General features: G+C 35.7%; 2 protein-coding genes and 1 long non-coding RNA gene across 8 annotated transcripts; 1 reads left to right on the top strand and 2 right to left on the bottom strand.

The window, feature by feature from the left end:
- Positions 1-963: 963 nt before the first annotated feature.
- Positions 964-4,585, top strand: LOC117128040. Its single transcript, XR_004451164.1, has 2 exons — positions 964-3,458; positions 3,548-4,585. It is a non-coding gene; the product is annotated as an uncharacterized LOC117128040 (long non-coding RNA).
- A 4,030-nt stretch (positions 4,586-8,615) lies between these two features.
- On the bottom strand, positions 8,616-16,137 carry LOC117128034. 6 transcript variants are annotated; one of them, XR_004451138.1, is made up of 8 exons: positions 13,219-16,137; positions 12,850-13,123; positions 12,676-12,766; positions 12,462-12,565; positions 12,292-12,372; positions 12,084-12,201; positions 11,848-12,005; positions 11,700-11,778 (listed from the first exon to the last, which is right to left on the bottom strand). XR_004451138.1 is itself a non-coding variant. In XM_033279474.1 (7 exons), the coding sequence occupies exons 1-6, from the start codon at positions 13,360-13,362 to the stop codon at positions 12,128-12,130; spliced, it is 768 nt and encodes a 255-aa protein (XP_033135365.1). In that variant the 5' UTR covers positions 13,363-16,137; the 3' UTR covers positions 11,347-12,005; positions 12,084-12,127. The 6 variants fall into 6 exon arrangements, 5 of the variants coding, with proteins under 5 accessions (XP_033135364.1, XP_033135363.1, XP_033135362.1 ...); XM_033279474.1 differs by having other exon boundaries at positions 11,347-12,005; XM_033279473.1 differs by lacking the exons at positions 12,462-12,565; positions 12,676-12,766; positions 12,850-13,123; positions 13,219-16,137 and adding exons at positions 8,616-11,315; positions 11,397-11,576 and having other exon boundaries at positions 11,664-11,778; positions 12,292-12,386.
- Positions 16,138-20,925: 4,788 nt separating this feature from the next.
- LOC103838186 (methionine gamma-lyase) lies at positions 20,926-22,920 on the bottom strand. The gene is made up of 3 exons (XM_009114609.3): positions 22,292-22,920; positions 21,717-22,118; positions 20,926-21,607 (listed from the first exon to the last, which is right to left on the bottom strand). The coding sequence occupies exons 1-3, from the start codon at positions 22,740-22,742 to the stop codon at positions 21,057-21,059; spliced, it is 1,404 nt and encodes a 467-aa protein (XP_009112857.2). The 5' UTR covers positions 22,743-22,920; the 3' UTR covers positions 20,926-21,056.
- Between the last annotated feature and the right edge of the window lie 811 nt (positions 22,921-23,731).

Consider the following 23,731-nt stretch of genomic DNA (forward strand, 5'->3'; position numbering starts at 1 on the left):
CCCACGCATATCCAGCACACACCACACCACACTTCACTTGCATTTATTTATTTATTTATTTTGGACAACAAATTTATTTTATTTATTTATTATTTGTTCCAGAGCTTCAATACTTGGCAACATGTGGTGTCCATTGGTCGGGTGATACAATCCACAAACCATTATAGTAGCTTCTTACTTAATTTACACACAACACAATGTCAATTAAGCCAGCATGCATGAAGGGTTCCTTTGCGTTTATGTTTCCAACTTGTTAACATAAAAAGAGCAAACAAATCGAATTCAAACAGTTACCATTTAATAAATTTTATAATATAAGATATTATTTATAAAACACACACAAAAATTAAAAAACTTAGTTAAAAAAAAATATATATTTTAAAAACTATCCAAACAATCATTAAAAGATTTTAAAATATAATTGATTGCACATTTCAATAGAGTTAAAATTAACATAAAATTTTCAAAACATCTTACATTTTAAAATACCAAAAGCTTTCTAAAACATCAGACATTATGAAATGGAAGGAGTGTATCAAGGCCAGGAGTGAATACTAATAAGTTTAAGTGTTTAATGTAATCCAATCAACATCAGCGTGTTTCTTAATTAGTTAACAATCACAACTAATAACAAGAGTAAACTTATTTGATGGAAAACAAATTATCAGAGTAAAAAACGTTTAATGTCAAAAACAACATGTTTAATTCTTTTTTTTGGTCAAAAACATGTTTAATTTTTTTTTGGTCAAAAACATGTTTAGTTTCTTTATATGCGAACCCTGGTTCGAACCCCGCTGGCCACACGGATATGGGCTATTGCTTTCGGCTCATTTGAATACCCAGGAGAAGGTCTATCCGTGGGCTGTACCTCCACTCGGGGGTTAGGTCTGTGTCTTTAATAGACCCGGGTTTAACCCTTTTATGTTACAAAAAAAAAAAAAAACAATAAACGTAGATAGTCAATATGAAACTCTGCATGCATTGTTTGGTAAGATTGTTAATGAGAGATTTGGCCAAACTGACTTTATGTGTCTAAAAGCGCAACTAAATGTACGAATATATATATGATATTAATTAATGTGAAACTGAAACTAATCTACATCAAATCACTGAAGTAGTGGCATATTGATTGAAATTTGTAAATGTTGAAAGCGCTGTAAATGTTGATAGCGAAATAAGAAGTGATAACAGTGGTGACATGTGGCTATCTAACTCAAAGCCATCACTTTGAATGTCCACCGGTCCATCTAAACAGTTTCCTGGCTGACCCATTTTTAGTCAATTGTACAATATGTATACACTTTTTTAACACTGTTGATTACCACTATGTTGTCAAAATGTATCCACATTCCGTAAAAATGCAAGTAACTAATTTTTTAACACTGGATTATTATGATATTATAATTATGAAAATTATATAAATGATCTTACAGTGAAAAAATCTATATGTTTCACTTAGAACATCTCCAACAAGCCTCTTCATTTTTTATGGGGTCTACCCTTAAATTAAAAGGTTGAAGGGGTGATTCTCCAATGGTGACCTTCAAATTTTTTTTCTCTTAAAAACTTATATTTTACAATTTAGTACTCAATTTCAGTAATAGTTCATTATAGTCATTGAAATTTTATAAATTAACAATAAACCCATATTAATATATGGTATTAACATAATTAGTAAACATATTTAATTATAACATCAAATTACTTATACTAAAAGATAAAAAAAACATTAACACATAAAATTACATATAATAATAAAACATAAACAATTCAAACATAAACATTAATATTAGTATTGTAATATATATTTCAATGTGTAATATTTCAGCTTATGGATTTACTTGAATATTAGTATTGTAAGATATATTTTAATGTGTAATATTTCAGTTTTTTATGTATCTTTTACTTTGATGTAAAATATTATGATTGTATTATAATTTTGTATTTGTGTTAAATTTTTGAAATATATTATGTGAAATAATATGTTTATATTATATTTTTATTAATATTAGTATATATTGATATATAATATTTATTAATATATTATTATTATTTAAAAATAATTTTATAAGACCACAATTATAATATTTAAGTTCCAATATAGTTATAATAGTAGAATGCCAAATAATAAATAATAAGTACACAATCATTAAACATATATAAATAGAAGGACTAAAGTGAAAAGTAAACAATGTTTTAAAGGTCACTACAGTGTCCCTTCAAATTTGAGAGTGTACTGTTCACCCTTTTATAATTTGAAAGGATGAAGTGATGAAAGAATGTTGGAATGCAAAAGCCTTTAAAAAATAAAGGGATAAAAAACTGTTGGAGATGCTCTTATACGTCTTGAAAATCACTTCTTAGACTCTTTGAGGATCACTTATTACACATTTTTGTCATATAATATTTTCTTATAAATTTCATTTTTAACCGCTCACATGTTTCAAACTGATCCTCAAGACGTGTAAGTGAAACATGTAGAAGTTTGTAAGGTTTTAAAATAATGTTATGTTTTTTAAATTAATCTTATTATACTATATATTTATATTTTATAGTTTATAGCATGTCATTATGTTCTGCTAAAGTTAATATCAAAAATTAAATTTTAGTTAATTTTTTTTAAGTTCTAACTTTATAAATATAGTTTTGTAACTTTTGAAAATTTTCTTATTTTTGTTTAGTATTTTAATTGAAAATCAATTATAAATATTAATTTAATTTATCATGTCATTAGTATTTATGTAGTTATCTTGTTACATCATCATTTTCGTATTATCATGCCATGTCATCTGTTTTTTTGGTGGAAAATATATGTGAAGGTTTCTTATGTTAAAATTGTTCATTCGAATATTTGATGTGGTAGTGAAAAAATTCAAATTTTAAAATGCGTGTAAGTATCATTTTGAAGGTTTAAAATAAGATTTTTTAATATATATCGTTGAAGAACATAAATACCTTCAAAAATTAATTATTAGATACAAAAAAGAATTTTATCCTTATTTATTTTGTTGCTTTTTAATCTTATTTATTGTGTGACTATAAATTGACTTACTAATTAGATGAATCTCATGCATCTATCTATACTATACTAAAAGCTCAATATACTGAGCAGAGAGCTATGACACGTAGGACAGTTTATTCGGACCAATCAGAAACATGCTTTTTGCCACGTCAGATGGCCTCACGGATTGCTTTCGTTTAAACTCACGGGCCTTGGGGTTTTATTTCTTTGCCTCATCCGACGCAGCACGAAGCCCAAATACGAAGCACGAAGCCCATACGTTAGACTGCTTGACTTTGCCCCATCCGACCCAGATCACACAATTATACCTAGCCGTCGAAGATGGCGATTCTTCTCACCCGTCCGTCCCTGTTATGTTTCTTTGTGTGCTTCTATTACTACCAAGTTCATGCGACCTTGATGGATCTGGTTCACAAGTCTGTGAATGAGACAGGTGGTACGCTCTCTTCTTCTGTTTGTACTATATTTACTATCTTAAGACTTATTTACTTTGCTCAGATTTATAGATGGCCTGAACATGTGTAGGGATTGAACTAATACCAAGCTTTGAGTGCGGAGATGAAAAACACAGCCATAGAGTCAGTGAACTAAAAGTGGGAGGGAAGTAAGAACACAACACTGCAGCTGGTGGACATGGAGTGCAGTTACGTCACTGTTGATTCTTCAGGAAGCATTCCGCAGCTCTGAGAATGCTGAGTGTTGTGCTCGGTTGTGGTCGGTGTGGTTCAGACCCGAAAGAGACATTTAGGTTGATTAAGAATCAATAGATGTTCTCTTATTGGATTTCTACTTAACCACCAGACTGAGGCTGTGTTTGTTGAGTTAAGGGCAAGAGAGTCTGTTTTCGTACTATTTTCTGTTCGAGGTTTACACTCTTGCAGGAATGGTGATCCCGCCAAACTCGAGAGGTATTGGTTCTACCATGGTATTAATAATTATGGGCTTGGTTGTTCTTCCATGATGTTGTCCTCGGTCTGTGTGAGGCCAAACTGGTTCCATCATCACTGCCTTTTTAAATCACAAGGCAACTTTCCACTTGAACTCTACAAGGTAACACAAAACTCTGAATCTGATGACTAATTGACGCTACTTTTCTGTGCTCACTTAGTCACTTTCATAGATATGGCTTTTCTCAGATGTCATGGAGTATTAAAGTAAGCTGAGGCTGCTTCAACACAAAATGGAGAACTTTAACAAGACACACATTACGGTTTTAGTAAGCTGAGGCTGCCTTCTATCACTGTTTTGATATTAATATTATCCTGTTTGACAAAAAAAAAAGATATTAATATTATCCTTTTTATTTGTTTGTCAGATTTGGAATGAGAGGGCTTGGGGCAGTAGCCAACAGCAACAGCATGGAGGGGTTACTGGAGCGGGGATCTCGGTCTTAAGGATTTTGAGTGGGTAATACCCATCCTTTCTGGTTCATAGAACGGATCAAGGTGACTCGACAAGTGATTGCTGAAGCCAAAGTGCCGTTTTACCAATATGGTGCTTCAGAGATGCAAGATGACATTCCAGGGTCTAATGCTTACATTACTGGACTAATTATTATCAGTGGAGTGACTCTGTTTCCTTCTGCTCTCTAGGTCACAAAATAAAGATTGGATCTTCAAGAGTTTTATGTTGGCGATGTTTTGATGTCTTTTTGGTGTTTGTTTTGTTTGAGGTAAGGATAACAAGACCGGTGATAAGGACGGTGGTGATTGCATTGATGGATCTGTATACAAAGTTTGTTTTGAATGATCCCAAAAAAATCAGTTAGATGTTATTGGTTTCTTTAATAGGAGCTTTCAAGTGCTTCTGTCATGGCCCTGATTTGTGAGAAGAATCATGTAGATTAGTTGAGAGATATAGAGGCTAAACTGTTTATGGTTTGAATTTTGTTTTGTTTTTTGAAATGTGATGTATAGCGTGCAGAGAGAGGTGTGTAGTATTAAATTTCAATTGTTGTCTATGTTGTATTGTATGGTTTTAAATTCTTTGAGGAATCTCTCTAAAAGTGTTTGGTGGTTAATTGTTTTCAAAGACGAAAAATATTTTAAAATGTAGAAAGTTGTATCGTGTTGTGAGTTAGAGCGTGTGGCTAGCTGATATGATTAGTGGTCTTCGATGTAGCTAACGATGTAATCAACGTGTCTATCAACGATTATGCAACAATTGCTTTCACGTTGCTATTTCAGAGAAGTAACAACATAAGACAATGAGAAGAGAGACAAAACATGGATGTTTACGATCAATCAACCTACAGATACATAATCTTTTGTGCCATCAAAACTCCGTACTATATTTTTGTATAGTTATTGCCTTCCATCTATTTTTATTACCTTATATTATGTTATACCAAAAAAAATCACAAATATCATATCAGTGATATTGTTTACTAATTTATTTAACATAATTATAGACTCTAAATTTCAGAATACGTACCATGAATATCAGAGAGCCTTATTTTCAGTCTACACAGAAATTAAATTTACTTTAAGAAATATTAGATGTATTAATTAGTGTTTAGGAATATAAAATTATTTCAGTTAATTGATATTTTTAAAATAGGTTCCCAAGAAGTTGTATCATGGTGTAGTTTTCAAGTTAAAAATATCTAGAGTGTAATTTCAAAACCGGGACAAATAAATTATGAAATTATTAATTTCAAAATGTTTAAATACTATCGTGAATGAAAATATTATTCACTGATTTTAAGGAAAACTATCACAAAATCTGCTAAGAGATTCACAAAAGAATTGATATAAATATTTACTATTACCTAAATGAAAATATCTTATTTCCAATTTCACCTAACTGAGAACAGAATTAAAAAATAAATTGTTCAGGTTTTACTAATTTTTTTTTGTAACTTAGATTTTACAAAATTTATTGAACAACAAATCGAAACAAAGTCAGTAAACAACGACAATGTTTTAGTTTTCAATTAGGTGTTAAAATATTAACTTTCAGTAAATAAAAATGTTTAAATACATTAAATTGGATATTATTTTCAAAAAAACAGTCAATCAAAAATACTATAATATTTGAGTTTATGGTTTATTGAGTATTGTTTAGGTTTAATATTTAGGGAGTGAGTAAGTTTATGTTAGATTATGTTGCTCAAGAATTGGTTTAAAGAATATAAATAATTAAATAGCATACTTAAAAGTAGAGTGTTAAATTCTTTAAATATTAGTGTTTACTTTGAATTTTACTATATATACATGTATTTTAGAAAACTTTGATGTTATTAATTATTTGGTTCATATAATAATATTCATTTTTATAAAAATAAGAACTCTTCTTAATTATTTATTTATCAGATTATATGATTTGTAATATAAAACATAAATATTTAATACATATAGTTTACTTTAATTGATATTAGCATTTATTGAAAATGAACCCACGCGTAGCGTGGGTCAAATCTCTAGTTTTATTAAAACTGAAGTATAAAACAAAGTTTACCTATTTTTAAGTGATTTATTACATATTTTACATTTTCACTCTTCCAAACTACTTCATTTGTTTTTACCATAATAATTATGAAAATATTTAATAATTTTCTTTTCATTTTTTTATTACAAATTATGTCGTTAAGATATTAACCACTCATATATTTCATCATTAATTATCTTTTTGACATTTAAAATAACATAAAACTTACCTAATTCGCTATTATAAGTAATTAATACGTCTACTCACTAACAAATTCATATTTTAATCAAACTAATTAATAATTTGCTATTCTAACTAATTAATATTATATTCAAATACACTATAAATGTTCTTTAGAGACAATCTAATATGTTTATAGAATATTTCTAAATATAGACAACCAAATCACCACTTAATCTTTGTACATTAAACCAAAACATAATATATTATGAAATGGATGAAGTACTTGTTATCAAATTGACCCTGGTAAAAATTATCCTGTCTCCGCCGCTGGCTGCAAGTCTACAACTATAAGTTACGTACAGGCAATGACACAAGTGTAATGCAGTGGTCAGCGACGACTGCCATAATTTATATGTGCAACCCCATTCAACATGTAGCGTTAATTGGGTTGGATTTCTGACAATTGAGACTATTGAGTAACTGATAATAATAATATAACGTAGGTGACAGGAAAGGTCAAAAGATTAAAGAAGCTGTAAATGCGATGTCGATGGAGTTCGGTAGGGAGTTGTCTTTAATTTAATTATTTCACATCTTTTGAAACTTGTAAATGCCTCTATTAGCATTTAAAAAAAATGCCTCTATTATTTATTTTATCACACTTGCTAATTATTTAACCTATTTACTCACAACAAATCAAATATAATGTCACTAAGTATAGGAGTGAGCTTTCGGATATGGTTCAGATTAAGTTCGAATCTATTTAGGCTTTACGTTTTCGGTGCTAAAGATCAAAAGTTTCATTCGCATATTTATAAATTTCGGTTCAAATTTTTGTGGCTCTGGTTCCGATACGATATCCATTTAAATTATGTAAACACATTTAAAATCCCAATGTACTTTAAACATTTAAAATTTTAAAATAAAAATAATATACATCATATAAATTTGAATAATATAGGCTAAACATTTTAAATTAACATGAAAATTGGTTCAATTTATATATTTGGAAATAAACCACTAGGAATTTAAAGTATTTCCAATGTTTTGAGTATTTTTGGATATTTACTTTTAGCTATTTTAAGTACTTTTGATAATTCAGAATATTTTTGAGTATTCTAGATATTTTTAGATATTGAATCTAAAAATAATTAACATATTTAATTATATAAAACGTGATTAGGAGTTTTTCGAGTATCCAAAATGTTTCGGTTTGATCGGATTCAGATTTGGTTCATCAAATACCAAAATTTTAAATCAATTCGGATATCTTACTAATTTCGGCTCGGGTTCAATATAACTTTTTTGAGTCTGATTCAGTTTAGTTTTTCAGGTTGGAATATGTTGCTTAGTCCTATCTATTTTTTTTTTTAATTTTGGTCAGCTAGATACTAGTTTTTTGTTTGCGCAACGCCTGGATTATGGTTGAATTTTTTTTTTGCCAAATTTTGCATTTCTTTTGAAAGCTTTCTTTATAACTACACTAGTGGTCTTCCGGCGCTACGCGCCGGGTTCGTATGTGTTATTCTTTATTGATCGGATTTATATTGACTATTTTTCCAAGACAGCTTATTCAAATATTATTTTTCCTCTTCAAATTTTTTTCTGCACAACATTAATATATCATAAAGATATGTACCGTTGTCATAGTTCTCATCTGCGGATTGGCAAAGATGGTTGAGTCATTTGATAGATTTGTAGTGGAAATGTACTGATATAACCCCCTCAATGTAATGAACCTCCGGATTGTCGTTATCCAAATATTAGTTCGTTAACTGAATGTGTTGATTCGTCATCCTTAGTGGCTGCAATATCGTAGGCTAAGGTTTTTGAAATAGACCAAAGAATTTCCGTCAGAACTGTCAGTGCTTTCATATGTGTTATAATTGTTTACCGAAGTATCTGATACCATCTTATTTGTTTGCTTTTGGTTTTTGAATGTAGTGGAGAAATATGTTTTCTTGTGAGTCTTTCTCTTTGGTTAAGATATAATATTGAACTTTTTTAGATGGCAGTTAGCCGGTTACTGATATATTAATAATTGTGGTTTTTTTTTTATGTTACATTTGATGGTTTTTTTTTAATTTTATGGTGCAATATAATGAACTATCATGTCACCGAATTTATTTTTCTTGAATTAATTACGTTGAATTATTCACTAATAAATAATAAATTATTTTTGAGTTGTTTTTTTTTATGTCAAATATTGTTTGACTCACATTTCTTGTAGCCTGCGATTTTCGAAAAAATATTTCGGATGATTTATGTATTTTGTATTTCTTTTCATAGCTGAATGCAGATGTTATATTTTAAATATCATTCATTGTCTTCTTTATATTTTCTCCATGCAAATTTATCATATTTAGGTCAGCCGACAGTTATATCGTACTTTGTTTTGAAGTGGCTTAGGTCAAAGAGTTTCCGTAATAAACTTCAATATCTATGGTCAAGTGTGATGTATTTTGAATAAGAATCAGTTTATGAGTTTTTTTGAAAAAAAAAATTGTTATCCAACGAAACCGAAATTTTAGTCTTTCAAAAGTTTCACTTTATTGTTTTTGTATGCGAGTCTGATGATATGTGTAAGTTCTGTTTGTTGTGTTTTTATTTTTAAACATTTTGCATTCCGTTTCACATTACACATTTTGTGAAACAGAGAGTATATTATATAAACACACATGTCATAGATTCATGTTTCACAATACATGTTGATTCTTGCAATCTGTGTTTCAGGCTGTTCTGTGGGATTGACGAAGTCTACTATATTTTTCTTGGGAGGTTAAGCAATCTCTGCACGTTGAACCGCCAGTACGGACTCACGGAGAAGAACACAAGCGAGGCCTTGTTTGTGATCAAAGCTTATTGAACACTACGTGATCGTGGTCCCTACCCTGCAGATCAAGTCATTAGATGTCTCGAAGGAAGCTTCGCCTTCGCCTTCGTCGTCTACGATACTCAAACCTTCTCTGTTTTCTCAGCTTTGAGCTCTGATGGAGGAGAGTCTTTACTGGAGAATACTCGGCGACGGGTCTGTTGTCATGTCTGATGATGGTCAGATCATAAAGCAAATGATGTGCCAAATCATTTGCTCCTTTCCCAACTGGTAAGTCAAAGACACAAGAAACAACATTTGAGAGAGAAAGACATGTGATTTATGAAGTGTTTAATGTTGTGTGATTTTTTTGCAGGGAGTATGTACATAGTGAGATCGGGCTTAAGAGTTTTGAACATCCCGAGGACAACATGAAGGCAATGCCGATGATTGACAGCGAAGGTGTGATATGTGGAGCTAACTTCCAAGTGGATGCTTGTACTAAGATCAATGCCATCCCTAGGAGAGGAACTGAAGCTAACTGGGCTCTCGCTAATACCCGTTGATTTCTTCTTCTAATTGGTTCAATCCTCTGAATCGTTCTTTTGTCCTGATACATTTTATTTTTACATACTTCTTTGTGTAAATAGACATCAATAAAGATACAAAAGCACTTTATATTGTAAAACAATGAACTCTTTACTCACTGAAATTGTCAATTCCATGAAAACAGAAGAACACATTTTCATCCATAAGAGAGAGAGAAGAAAACAGAACAAGGAACAGTAGAGACAAAAATAACAAAGACTTGATCGTGCTTATATTTAAGCACAAAAATATTCGTATTGTTATGGCATACTGAGACCAATATTCTGGATCAAATATTTATATATAAATCATATAGTAATAAGGGAGAACAAAAATATTAAGTATGTGAAAGCTTAAAAGTTGTCAAATGTTCTTCACATAAAGTACTTGTCATTAGGTCTTCGAAGAAGCAGTGGAAATTCGCTGGTCAATGTTTTTACATGCAATCCTCTTTGTTTCACTTGGATCTTTCGATCACGCTAAATAAATTTTTCCACTGACATAAGAGGAAAGGGAGGGAAATTTAAATACCCACGCTGAAGTCACTTTTGTAATGGATTTATTTATATACTAATGTTTTGATTTTGTAATATATGACTCTACAATGCAAACTTAGTCAAAAATTTGTTTAATAATAAATACATGAATAACCCATAGCACAAACCCAATATTTATAAACTTTATAGGGAATTAAACACACAATTTGAGGTGACTTTTTAATAGTTCTTTATTTACCTTGTTAACATGACGTAAACAAATGTTTTAAGTTGGTTAACATATTCTTTTACATTAGAACTCTGAAAAAAATAAAGGACGATGGTTCATACACTGGTTAAGTTAGCTTGTTCAAACTCTACATAACTAAATCTACAATAATCTATAATAAATAATTAATGCTAGGCACATGAGAAATAGGAATTAGGACAACCACGACCCATAGGTTTTCATTAAGAAATATTTGGAAAATGACATAGCAAAGACTTTAAAAAAAAAAAAGCAGAAACTAAAGTAAAAAAAAAGCAAATCCAGATATGAAAAAACAGAGAATGACATAGGCTAATCGTGGTTGTTTGGGTTCCAAGCTAGCACTCATTCCACACGTGCTTTCTTACGTGCAGTTGCTTCCCCAGCGTCTTCACCCGATGCTACTGCTTCATGTGCTAGACGTGCACCACCAGCTTCGGTGAGCTGATCTGCAACACTGTTTATGATACCAGCTCTGACATCTAATCCTGTTGCCACAGATTGGGGGAGAGATTGATCGGTATCCTCGCCACCCTCCTGCTAGCAACACCCGATAGTTTTATATGAGATCAATATATGAGCGTCACTTACAAATAAAGAGAACTCAGGTACACTCACAGAAAAAGTTGGCTTTGGCGCAAGATCACGTGCGGGGAAAATGCGAGATATGGTAAAGCTTCGGTGATTTGGACCAAAATTGAAGTCCTTTAACCTGAGCTGGAAAGTGTAGGTACTCCCCACCAGATTAGCGAGCGAGCGAGGTAGGTCGATGTCAACTTGGGCATTAGTACCTATCCCCTGCAATGTGTAGGAAAAATATAAGTAAACTAAGTATACAATAAAACATTTCACGCTCAAAACGTAGAGGTCGATTAGCGGGCATACCACGATCTGTGCAGCATCAGAAGCAAGAACATGAGTCAGGCTAGCAACCTCTTCATCAAAACCAAGGAAAGCTGCTGAACCAGTGTCATCTGACACGGAGAGAATCACACGATACCTGTCGGATTGGAATGAAATTTAGTACTTTTTTACAGACACCAAGACGCACCAAGCAAAAATAATTTACTTCAGTTTAGCCACAGCATTGGTTTCATTGCATGGGACGCATGTGAATGAAGTCTCCTCTCGGATGAGTTTCTTGGAGCAAGTGGAGCATCCAATGTAACACCAACCCTCATCAAGCTGAATCTCAGTCACCTTGGCTGTACAGAGGAACTCAATTATCTGTCAAATCAAGAGAAAATCACAATCTTAAGCGCAGTCTAGGAAGGAGTAAAATAAAGAACATGTGAACAAAAAAACCTGAGGATCGGCGGTGAAAATAAATTGGTTAAGCTCTGAAACCGTCATGGGTTCAATCTTCTGTGCGTGAACCACCTTTGATGAAGACCCTGACTGGTCTGTATCACCAGTTGGCAATCTGCGAAGATAATAACATGTAAACGATTATGACAAATCAATAGCAAAAAAAGTCAAATTTGCGTTATCAAATAAGGAAAAGGATGCTTGCCTGGCAAATGCATCCGCTCCAACAGCAGTTTCGGAGTAAAAAAAATACGTGTCGCAGAAGTACCATTCAAATATAACTTTCCTGCAAAAACACATGGGACCTTATATAAGTTTATTACAACAAAACCAAAAAAAAAAAAAAAACCTCTGCATGACAGCACGAAAACTCACCAGAAACCAACTTAGGATTCACGGCTGTTACAACAACGATCCTTGGCTCTCTTCCGTACCCATCGAGCTTGTTATGGAATGAAAGGGCCAAGGAGCCAAAGATACTAACACATACAGTAGTATCGGTTCATATAAACGATGTTAGAAAAAAGTGAGTCAGTGATACGTTAGAGTTTTAAAGTATAACAAATGGAATTCAAAATTTTGAAAATACCTTCCAAGACGCAAGTTTAGCATTACGCGCTGAGCCCCATGGATTCGGTCCGCTATGGTGCTCCTAATGGCACTGAGCTCTCCCATTATGTCTGACATAGTATGGATTGGGAAAATGTTAGAGCAAGACATAAGTAAACAACGGCCATAATAAAATAACAAAATTACTACATACCGGGGAGTTGTCTCCCAGTGTTTGCTAGTCCAAGTATCTGGTCGTACGGTCGGAAACGGAAGTGCTCCGAGGGTATCCTCCGAGATGTCGTTGCTAGCTTTTCAAATTCGGTGCCATCATTGAAACGAATGGCAACAGGCGCATCGGATAGCCGGTATTTCGGGCTGCTACGCGTCACATCGAAGCCGCTTAGTGTGTATACAGATCCCTCGGTCATACGCTGTCTGAACCTAAGCTGGAGAAGGGCAGAGACAGTTCCGTGCACGACAGTAGACTGATGGAGAAATGAAGATAAAACATCAGAATCTATAGAAAATTAATTTTAAAAAAACTATTAAGAGGTTTTAGAAGATAAAAAATGGATCTCACGTTCTCATCGATGAGCAACATGTCAAGACTCATAAGCTCTCCGCCTTTGTTGATATTCCTAGCCTCCCAAAGCCTCAGCAGACGGACCTCGGCAGTATTGGAGCATCGGCCGGCTCTCAAGTCGTTAAGAAGAGTGAACGCCATCGGAATCGAAATCGGTTGCTAGAAAAGAGTTTACTGCTAAATTTCGTCGGATCTGAGGTGTGCATTGCAAGATGGTGAGATGTCGTATTTATAGGTGAGGATTAAGCCAGGTACGATGGAATACGAAGAGGGGAATTGATTGAACAATTGAAGTGGAAGGAGTGGATTAAAAGAGGTGAGGTGGAGTTAAGCTGCAGAGTTATTGAAAGAGGATGCGTTATGGATACTGAACAGACTGAATCTCTGGGCCTCGCGTTGGAGAATGAGAAGGGAGAAGACGAAGACGAAGATCGTGTTTTAAGATGGGCCACATTCACAAGAGCCCAAACCAAATAATAGAAAAAAAAAATAAAAAAAAAGAAGTAACCAATTGAGCGTCGACACGTGGCGACATATGCCCACATCAAAAAAAAGAACGTGGAAGCTTGTAGTGGGAGAAAACTCCACTTTATTATTATAGATAGTTTTGGTTTACACGATGGTCTTCACTTTTGTGTTTTCATTACATTTTCCTGGGTTCAGTACTTCTGTTTTGGAGAGGCTTACTTGAATGTAACGTTAAAATATTGAATAATTTGGTTGGATAATATTTTTCTTGACCTAGCGTGCACAGTTTGTTGCACCGAATAGAGTCCACGGTCGAATGAACAGGTACGGAAGATCCATTACTCATTGGCAGTCAGGGCATTACAATTTTATTGAGCCAAAACACTTAGATTTTTTTTTCCTTTATCAAGGTTTTACTGTTTTTGGTCTGCTTGAAATAAACATGAATAATTTAATACAAAAAAATGAAGATGTAGAACTGTGTAGATAAGTCAGAAGTTTAGCAATAGATTGAATACTTTCCGCCGTAGAACTGGGAAATAAGTTCAAAATTTTACAAAATATGGAGAATTGAATTAGATTTCTAATTCCATCGATTTGAGGTCGATTCATCGGTTAAATAAAAAATTATGCATTTTTATCAAAAACTGGTTTGTCTACCAGTCCTGTAGCCGATACTAATCGATTCACTCGTTCGCCTGATTTGATTCGATCTCTCTCTCTCTCTCTCTCTCTCTCGTTTGATCTCTGTCGCTCTCTCTCACTCACTCGTTTGTTTGTTAAAGAAGAAAAGCAAAGACACAAGCGAATTATAGAGTTCCCCGAATCTCCCTGGGTACTTCTCTCTTCAGGATCTTCTTTTCTGGAATTCACTATATGATCGACAGATCGTTTTCTTGAGTACAAGTCAACTCTCAACAACCTGAGAGTGACCATATATAACAGATCAGCTCGTCACTCCTCTCCACGAGCTAACTACTCTTCTTGGGCTTCATCAATATCTCGTAGGCCCATTAGTCTTTTCCATTCTGTCGATCCGCAACTGTTCGGCCCAATTCGTGTGACTGATATAACCGTTGCGTTCTTTGAGCTTCAAGCAATGAACCACAAATTCTCACAAACTCCACCTTGGTTCATGCTTCCTTCCTCAAGCTCGTATCAACTCTTGATACTTATAGTGAACTCTTAGATCCTGGCAACCACAAGTTCTACGACTCCGAACTTGTTATACATACCTCAGCTTCTTGTTTACAAATCCTGCTGATTCCAGGTGACAACCTCAACTTCTGCTGATCCACTGCATCATCTCGTTCACCCAATCCTTGAGATGATCCCTTTTGCTCGAATAACTCAAGCTTCCAAGACCTTTAAGGTCTTGATATGTTCTCTGAACTTATCACCTGGTAGAGCCTTCGTCAATACGTCAGCTGCATTTTTTGACGTATGAACCTTCAGAAATCTGACTTGACCATCTGCAACCACTTCACGAATGAAATTATACTTCACCTTCATATGTTTCGTCCTCTCATGAAACATATTGTTCTTGGACAAGTATATTGCACTCTGTGAATCACACTGAATCTCCGCTGCCTCTTGCTCAAACCCCAAGTCCTCACAGATCCCTTTTAACCATATTGCTTCTCTGCTAGCCTCTGACAGTGAAATATATTCCGCTTCTGTTGTTGAAAGTGCCACGACTTTCTGTAGACATGACCTCCAACTAACTGTATTACCCCCAACAGTGAACACAAACCCTGAGATCGATCTGCTCTTATCTTGGTCTGCAGCATAGTCTGAATCGCAAAACCCCCGAACTAAGAAGTCTGAGCCCTTGGTAAACACCAAACTATAACCCGCTGCACCTCTAAGATAACGCATTATCCATTTAACTGCTGCCCAATGTTCTCTACCCGGCTTTCCCATATACCTGCTTACCAGTCCAATAGCATATGCTAAGTCTGGCCTTGACCCGACCATAGCATACATAATGCTCCCGACTGCACTCGCGTACGGGACCTCTTCCATCTCTGCAACTTGCTCCTCTGCTTCTTTCTTGGTTAACGCCTTAAGCCTAAATTGCGACCCAATAGAAGTTTGAACCTCTCTGGATTCTTCCATGTTGAACGTCTTTAGAACTTTGCTGAGATATCTCTCCTGTGACAGCACTAACCGGCCTGCTCCTTTATCTCTGAAGATGTCCATGCCCAGTATACGTCTGGCTGCCCCCAGGTCCTTCATGTCGAATTCTGACTTCAGTAACTCCTTCAACCCGTTGATCTCAGCTCTACTCTTTGAGGCTATCAACATATCGTCGACATACAACAGTAGAAACACTCTAACTTGCAGTGAATCTCCCTTTGTGTAAACACATGGATCATATTGGCTTCTGGCGTAGTTCTCCCTTATCATAAACTCATCAAACCGATGATTCCATTCTCTTGGAGACTGCTTTAACCCGTAGAGAGACTTTCGTAGTAGACAGACCTTGTCTTCCTATCCCTTCTTCACGAACCCCTCCGGTTGATCCATATAAATCCTTTCCTGTAGAACCCCGTGTAAAAACGCCGTTTTGACGTCCATTTGATCTAACTCCATGTCGAAATTGACTACTGCTGAGAGGAGAATCCTTATGGATACATGCTTCACCACTGGTGCAAAGACTTCATTATAATCTATGCCTTCAATCTGTGCAAACCCCTTTGCTACTAGACGAGATTTGTATCTCGGGTTCTCCACTCCAGGGATACCTGGCTTCAGTTTATACAACCACTTGCACCCAATGACCTTCTGATTCTTCAGACGTTCTGTTAGATCCCGCGTGTGGTTCTCTTCAAGCGAAGTCATCTCTTCTCCCATTGAACCATTCCAAATGTCCCAATCTTTGCTTTGTTTTGCTTCAGCAAACGATCTAGGTTCTTCAAGTTCAATATCTTCTGCGCTTGCTAGAGCGTAAGCCACTAAGTCTGCATCTTCATACTTCGATGGGGGCTTTATTTGTCGTCTGACACGGTCTCTGGCTAGGATATAATCACTCAGATCCTCCTCCTGACTGTGATCATCCTCCTTTTCATTCTCTGAGCTGCTAGATGAGTCGCATATCACCTCTTCCTTACCTGAGTTTGCTCCACCTTGAACTGAACTCCCTGACGGTGGTTCTACGAGCTCATCTTTGAAAGTAACCTTCTTCTTTGCCTTCGGCGACGAATGGCTCTCAAGTGCTTGCACTCTTGTTTCCTCCAAATCCTTGTGCTTGAACAGGTGATCTTCGTGAAAGACTACATCTTTACTTATTACCACTTTCTCGTCATCAAGTAACCAAACTCTGAAGCCTTTGGTTCCTTGAGCATATCCAAGGAATATTCCTTTCGTAGCTCTCGGACTGATCTTGTCTGCGACTGTGTGAACATAAGCCACACATCCGAACCTCTTCAAATGGCTATAGCTTGGATCTGTTCCTGTCCATGTAGCCTCTGAAACCTTAAAACCTGTAGCTGACATAGGAGACCTGTTGATGATGTAGACTGCAGTGGACGCTGCCTCTGCCCAAAATTCTGCATCAAGACCTGTCTCAACCAACATACTTCGCACCTTGTCCATTATGGTTCGATTCATCCTTTCAGACACGCCGTTCTGTTGTGGGGTGTAGGGGCAGGTCTTGTGACGCTTGATACCTGAGTCTCTACACACTTTATCAAAGAGATGATTGCAGAACTCTAACCCGTTGTCTGTGCGCAAGCATTTGAGTTTCTGACCCGTCTGGTTCTCGACTAATGCTTTCCACTCTTCAAATTTCTGAAAGGCTTCATCCTTTGTGCGTAAGAAAAATATCCACACCTTGCGCGAGAAGTCGTCTATGAAGGTCAAGAAGTATTTGCTTCCTGATAAACTTGGAGTCACGTTTGGTGATCCCTATAAGTCAGAGTGCACATAGTCGAGAATGGCTTTGGTTGTGTGTTTTGCCTTTGGGAAGCTCTGTTTATGAGACTTCCCCATTGCACACGCTTCACAGAATTCTCGATTCAAATAGCCTTTCCTCACCAAGATTTCCATTGATGATTGACTCATGTGAGCTAACCTTGAGTGCCATTGTATGGTCCTGTCAACTGCACTGCATGACGCTCCCTCTGTAACCTTTCTGATAGACCCCTGTAGATAGTATAAACCTTGATCATATTTACCAGTCAACACCTTCTGGTTTCCTTTGAAAAACTGTACTTCAAACCCTTCTCCACGGTAGTTACACCCTGATTTTTCTAACTGGCCGTAAGAGATCAGGTTTCTTCTCATCTCTGGCATGTACCGCACTAATCCGAGAGTGACAACTGAACCATATGGGTTGTCTATGGTGATCGTGCCCATGCCTTTCACCATGCAGAATGTGTTATTACCCATCATCACTTTGCTTCCCTCAACTTCTTGGAAGTCTGATAGTACTTCCCTTCTAGGTGTTATGTGGGAGGTGCATCCAGAGTCTAAGACCCAGTCCTCGTTTGATGCGTGAGGGCTAGCGGTCAGTGCTATTGAGTCTGGGAGTCTCAAGGCAACGTTCGCTGATGTGGAAGTCTTCCCTTTATCATACTGTTTTCGTTGAGGGCAGTCTCTTTTCCAATGATTTTCGTCTCCACATACCCAACATGCCTTTGGAGCAAACTTCTGTCTAGACTTTGATCTCGATCGATCATAGTCTCTGCTTTTACCGCGATTGTTGTATCCCCTCTGCCCTTTCTTATCAGATCTTCCCCTTGACTCTACATATAATCCATCTGAGCTTTGCCTAGACTTGTTTAAAGCTCCCTTCTGTCTTAGTTCAGCTTCTTTTGCATATGCCGAGGAGACAACTTCATTTACTGTCAAAGTCTCCTTGCCCGTCCCATACTTCAGGGTGTGAACCAGCGGTTCAAATGCAGGTGGTAGGCTTGTCAATAGTTGGATTGCCTGATCTTCATCGCTGACCGTGATCTTCAAGCTGCCAAGGTCTGCTATCAACTTTAGGAACGTGTCAAGATTTTCTTCGATCGTCTTTCGTTCCTCCATTTTGAAGCTTGCAAAGCTTTGTTTCAGGTAGATGCGATTAGGCAGGGACTTGGTTTGATAATCTTGCTCCAAAGCCCTCCACATTCCCAGTGCCGTGGGTTCATGCATTATCTTTCTCAGAATGGTGTCGCTCAGGCATGTGCTCAGCAGATTCCGCACCCTTACATCCTTCTCAGCTGCCTTCGGATCAACCTTATCCTCTTTCAGCTCTGTACTGTCTTCATCTTTGACCTCAGTCGTTTGCTCTGGCTCTTCCCTTAGGACTGAGGAGAGCCCTTGAATCTCCAATTGTCCCAGCAACTTGTACTTCCAAAAACTGAAGTCGCCTTTGCCGTCGAACTTCTCCATGATGAATCTTCCCGGAGTTGGATCCATGCTTCTCCCTCCTTTACCTGTCTATCACCTGCAGATAACAGACAAGTAGTAACGGAATCAGTAGATATCTACTTCCTCGCACGGATCTACAATCTTTGAAGGATTCAATCCCTAGTTCGCTCAATGTCAACGTAATGAAACTAGTTATCAAGATTTAGAGAAAGGTTTCAGAATTACTCCCCTGAGAACCTCGAGACTTTCAAGATCACCCGATAACAGTATCGGTTCGACCTAATCTCCGTTAGCGCGACCTCGATCGATGGCCTTGATCTATCTCTGTAAGAACTCGGCGATCTTTCCTCCGGTGAGTTCCCAGGACCTCGAATCTGGAACCGACTCCTTGTATCGCTGATGCGTAACCTACGCTCTGATACCACTTGTAGCCGATACTAATCGATTCACTCGTTCGCCTGATTTGATTCGATCTCTCTCTCTCTCTCGTTTGATCTCTGTCGCTCTCTCTCACTCACTCGTTTGTTTGTTAAAGAAGAAAAGCAAAGACACAAGCGAATTATAGAGTTCCGCGAATCTCTCTGGGTACTTCTCTCTTCAGGATCTTCTTTCCTGGAATTCACTATATGATCGACAGATCGTTTTTTTGAGTACAAGTCAACTCTCAACAACCTGAGAGTGACCATATATAACAGATCAGCTCGTCACTCCTCTCCAGGAGCTAACTACTCTTCTTGGGCTTCATCAATATCTCGTAGGCCCATTAGTCTTTTCCATTATGTCGATCCGCAACTGTTCGGCCCAGTTCGTGTGACTGATATAGCCGTTGCGTTCCTTGAGCTTCACGCAATGAACCACAAATTCTCACAAGTCCAATACACAAAATAGGAAAAAATCATGTGTAAATAAAATTTTCTTGTTCAAAGGTAGACCGGTTTAAAATTTGTTAAAAATTGATAAGGTAATAAGATAATAATTTTTTTAGAAAATCTTACGTAAATATAAAGTCTCATTAAAAATATAAAACATATTTCATAAGTACAATACTGTTTGTTTTATATTTCAAAACGAATTATCTTTATATTTTTTAACACTTAATATATTTTGATTAGATTTAGTCACATTTAAATTCTATAAAATATATTTTATATATACCAAATAATACAATAAAATAAAATTATTGTATTCAAAAATTAATTTCTATACACTAAATTAAATATTTTTCTTATAATTGAAAAAAATATATTTTAAAATAAAAATATCTAGAACATGAATTTTTTTGTAAATTAATAATTTTATAAATTAATAAAATATCATAGTCCCAAAATTATTAATTTATAAAAAAAGTATGATTAATGTAATTATTTTATTTATTTTATTAATATAAAAATTAATTTCTATACACTAAATTAAATATTTTTTATATTTGAAAAAAACATATTTTAAAATAAAAATATCTAAAACATGAAACTTTTTGTAAATTAATAACTCTATAAATTAATAAAATATCATAGTCCCTTTATAAAAAAAATATGATTAATGTAATTATTTTATTTATTTTATTAATATAAAACTAAAAAATGAAAATGATACACAAATTGTTATCAAAACTTTATTATTCAATATCATTAATTTTAATATTTTATTTTAAGTTATATTAGATAATTTAAAGAAATAGTGAGAATTTATTTTTAGATTACTAATTAATTTTGTGGTTAGTTCAATGAAAGATATAAATTTTAAAATAGACTAAATAATGAATGACATGTACTGTAATTATTATTATTATAGTAATTTTAATTTATTTTTCTAATGACTAAAAATTATTCTGGTGATGTCATATTAGTATATAGCTTACATTATAATTCTTCTTAATTAATATATAAGAGATATATCATTAATAATAAAAGTTATAAGCAAGATTCATGAGAAATAAATACGCCAAAAAGATAGTAAACCATACATTAGATAGAAAACGTTGGCCACAATAGACATGGTAGAAGACATTACATTCTGATGAAAGCCTTCTCGAATTGTGTCCACTTCTGCTCCAGTGTACCCGCATACCCCACAGACATTCGTATAAGGCCAGGAGAGATACCTGCGGCTGCTTTCTGAGAGGGGTCGAGCTCGCTGCTGGTGCTGCTACCGGAGCAAGACATGAGAGTTTCGTAGTAACCCAAACTGACGGCCATGAGTCCGAACTGGGTGGCGTTTTGGAGATACGTCATGAGCTTGTTGGCTCTTTCCTCCGTCTCCATGTCAATTGACAACAACCCTCCGTATCCGTACTCTCGGTTCACCATTTCTGTAGCCACCTTGTGCTGCGGGTGGTCCGTGAGGCCCGGGTATATAACTTTCATCCCCAGCTCCCTCATTCTTTCTGCATACACTTGGGCCCTGCGGCTGTGCTCTTTCATGCGAAGGCCCAAGTGAGGGATTCGCTCAGAGAGCTCAAAGGCCACCTTGGCGTTCATGGTAGGACCCAGCAGCATCAGAGACCCGCCACGCAGATCCATCATCCCTTTCACCAGCTTCTCGCTCCCACACACGGCCCCTGCTTATTAGGCCACGCCAAAAACACGTGTACGGTTACTTTATGCATCGCTCCCTCACGTGAAAGAGATGCTAAATACGTATCTTGCGACAAAACTAAGTCACGTTACCTGCGATGATGTCGGCCCCACCACTAATGAACTTGGAGATACTGTGAACCACCACATCTGCTCCAAACTTGGCCGGAGACAGCACCATGGGGGTAAAGGTATTGTCCACCACCACCGCCACGCCCTTCTCGTGTGCTATACGGCTCAACTCAGGTGTGTCGGCCACAGTCAACGTCGGGTTGGCCATCGACTCAAAATATAGGACTTGTGTTCTACCGTCGACGATCGCGTCTGCCACCGCGCCATGGTCCGTTATGTCCACGAAGGACGTGGTTATGTTGCAGGTCCGTGGCAAGAAATGAGAGAGCAAAGCGTGTGTTCCTCCGTAGAGCGTCTTTGAAGCCACCACGTGTCCCCCACTGCTGCATAGTTGCAGCAGCACCGACGAAATCGCCGCCATACCTGACGTCAGTATCAAAATAATTAAAGATTTGCCTCCCTTTTTAGTTTTAATTAAAAGTTATAAACATTAAAAATTGTAGTTCTACCAAAGCTAAGGTTCCGTATCAAACTCAACTAGGTTCCATGATCTAAATAAATATTATAATATAATTCTTCTTTTAATGTATAGTTACCGCTTGAGGTACAATAGGCGGCTTGGGTGCCTTCGAGAGCAGCCATCTGACGGCTGAGGTTGAGCACGGTGGGGTTGAAGTGTCGGCTATATACGAAGAAGTCATTTTCCGGTCCAAGTTCTCCGGCGAACATCCGCCTCATGGTGTCGGGTTCCATGACCGTAAAGGTGGCGGAGGCCTCGATGGACATGTTCACTCCGCCGTGCTCCCCGAATTCGTGGCGGATGCTTGCCAGAGCCACAGCGGGGTCAGCTTCACATGCCATCAGTGAAGATTTCTTTGCAACGGTCGAGTCTCCGTCTTCGTCATCGCGGTCGTTTCGTTTCTTCCCGGAGGTTGTGAGGAGATGTTGGGTGTTGAGGATATGGGCCATAGTGATTTTTTTTTTTTTTTTGATTATAAAGGGACTCTGTTTGGAAATGGGAAATACAAATAATTTTGGTGTTAACATAAGGCGAGGAGAGGGTTCTATATATAGGAGTAGTGTTGACGATATCTTTTTTATTACTGATATCAAATATTCAAGGTTCTATATATAGAATTAGTGTTGACCATATCTTTTTATTACTGATATCAAATATTCAAGGTTCTATATATAGAATTAGTGTTGACCATATCTTTTTATTACTGATATCAAATATTCAAAGTAAGACGATCTTCAATCCAATCATATTTTATCCCTCTATGTTTTTTTTCTAAAATAAAAGAACTCTGTTATAAAAATATCCAATGCATATTTATCTTAGAGAAAATACAGAAGAATATTATTTTTTACCTCTATTTTCAAAGTAAAAGTAGCATTTTCTATATATTCCTATATAATAGATAAATTCTATAGAAATATAAAACTGGATCAAATCTACTTTTATAATAGAGATTCTTTATTTTAGAAAAATATTTTAAAAATAAAAATGGGTTGAAAATGATCTAGATACAGCCTTAATGATAGAGTATTTAAGAGCATTTGCATTGGTAGTTTTTTAAAAAAAAAATTCATCAAAATAATAATAATAGACAAATAAAAATTAGAAGAGGGAGAAAAAAGAGATTTTTAACAATAATTTATCGGTTGAAAAATTCTTATTGATAACATTTTCCACCATTAAATTGTAATAACGTAATTAAACTATTATAAATATTAATATATTAATAAAATTAATATGAAAACTTACCAATACTAATATTTTAAAAGTATAAAAACAAAATTTAATATTTTTATATTGAGTGGATATCTCAAAAGCTTAAGAATCCATGCAATAGTATGTTAAAAGAGGGGGAAATGGCCTATTTCAGACTGAACTTCTTGTGTCGTGCGTATTCCATCACGAACTTGGCTACAGTGCTGATTTCATTATGAACTCGTTATAAATTTAAAATCACTATACCAACTTCTAAAATCGTGTGTAAATTAATGTTGACTATAACGATGGTTAGTAGAGA

Source organism: Brassica rapa, chromosome A09, assembly GCF_000309985.2.
Source record: "Brassica rapa cultivar Chiifu-401-42 chromosome A09, CAAS_Brap_v3.01, whole genome shotgun sequence".
In the NCBI taxonomy this organism is placed as follows: Eukaryota; Viridiplantae; Streptophyta; class Magnoliopsida; order Brassicales; family Brassicaceae; genus Brassica; species Brassica rapa.

What these genes read in the sequence shown, in the direction of transcription:
- LOC117128034 (XM_033279470.1), bottom strand. Translation starts at nt 12,386, where the DNA reads ATGTGTTTTTGCAGGAAAGTTATATTTGAATGGTACTTCTGCGACACG. An exon ending in GGAGCGGATGCATTTGCCAG is followed by an intron (nt 12,202 to 12,291) that starts GCAAGCATCCTT and finishes TTATCTTCGCAG; the next exon opens with ATTGCCAACTGGTGATACAG. An exon ending in TTTTCACCGCCGATCCTCAG is followed by an intron (nt 12,006 to 12,083) that starts GTTTTTTTGTTC and finishes TTGATTTGACAG; the next exon opens with ATAATTGAGTTCCTCTGTAC.
- LOC103838186 (XM_009114609.3), bottom strand. Translation starts at nt 22,742, where the DNA reads ATGTTAACACCAAAATTATTTGTATTTCCCATTTCCAAACAGAGTCCC. An exon ending in CGCCTATTGTACCTCAAGCG is followed by an intron (nt 22,119 to 22,291) that starts GTAACTATACAT and finishes TACTGACGTCAG; the next exon opens with GTATGGCGGCGATTTCGTCG. An exon ending in TGGGGCCGACATCATCGCAG is followed by an intron (nt 21,608 to 21,716) that starts GTAACGTGACTT and finishes CCTAATAAGCAG; the next exon opens with GGGCCGTGTGTGGGAGCGAG.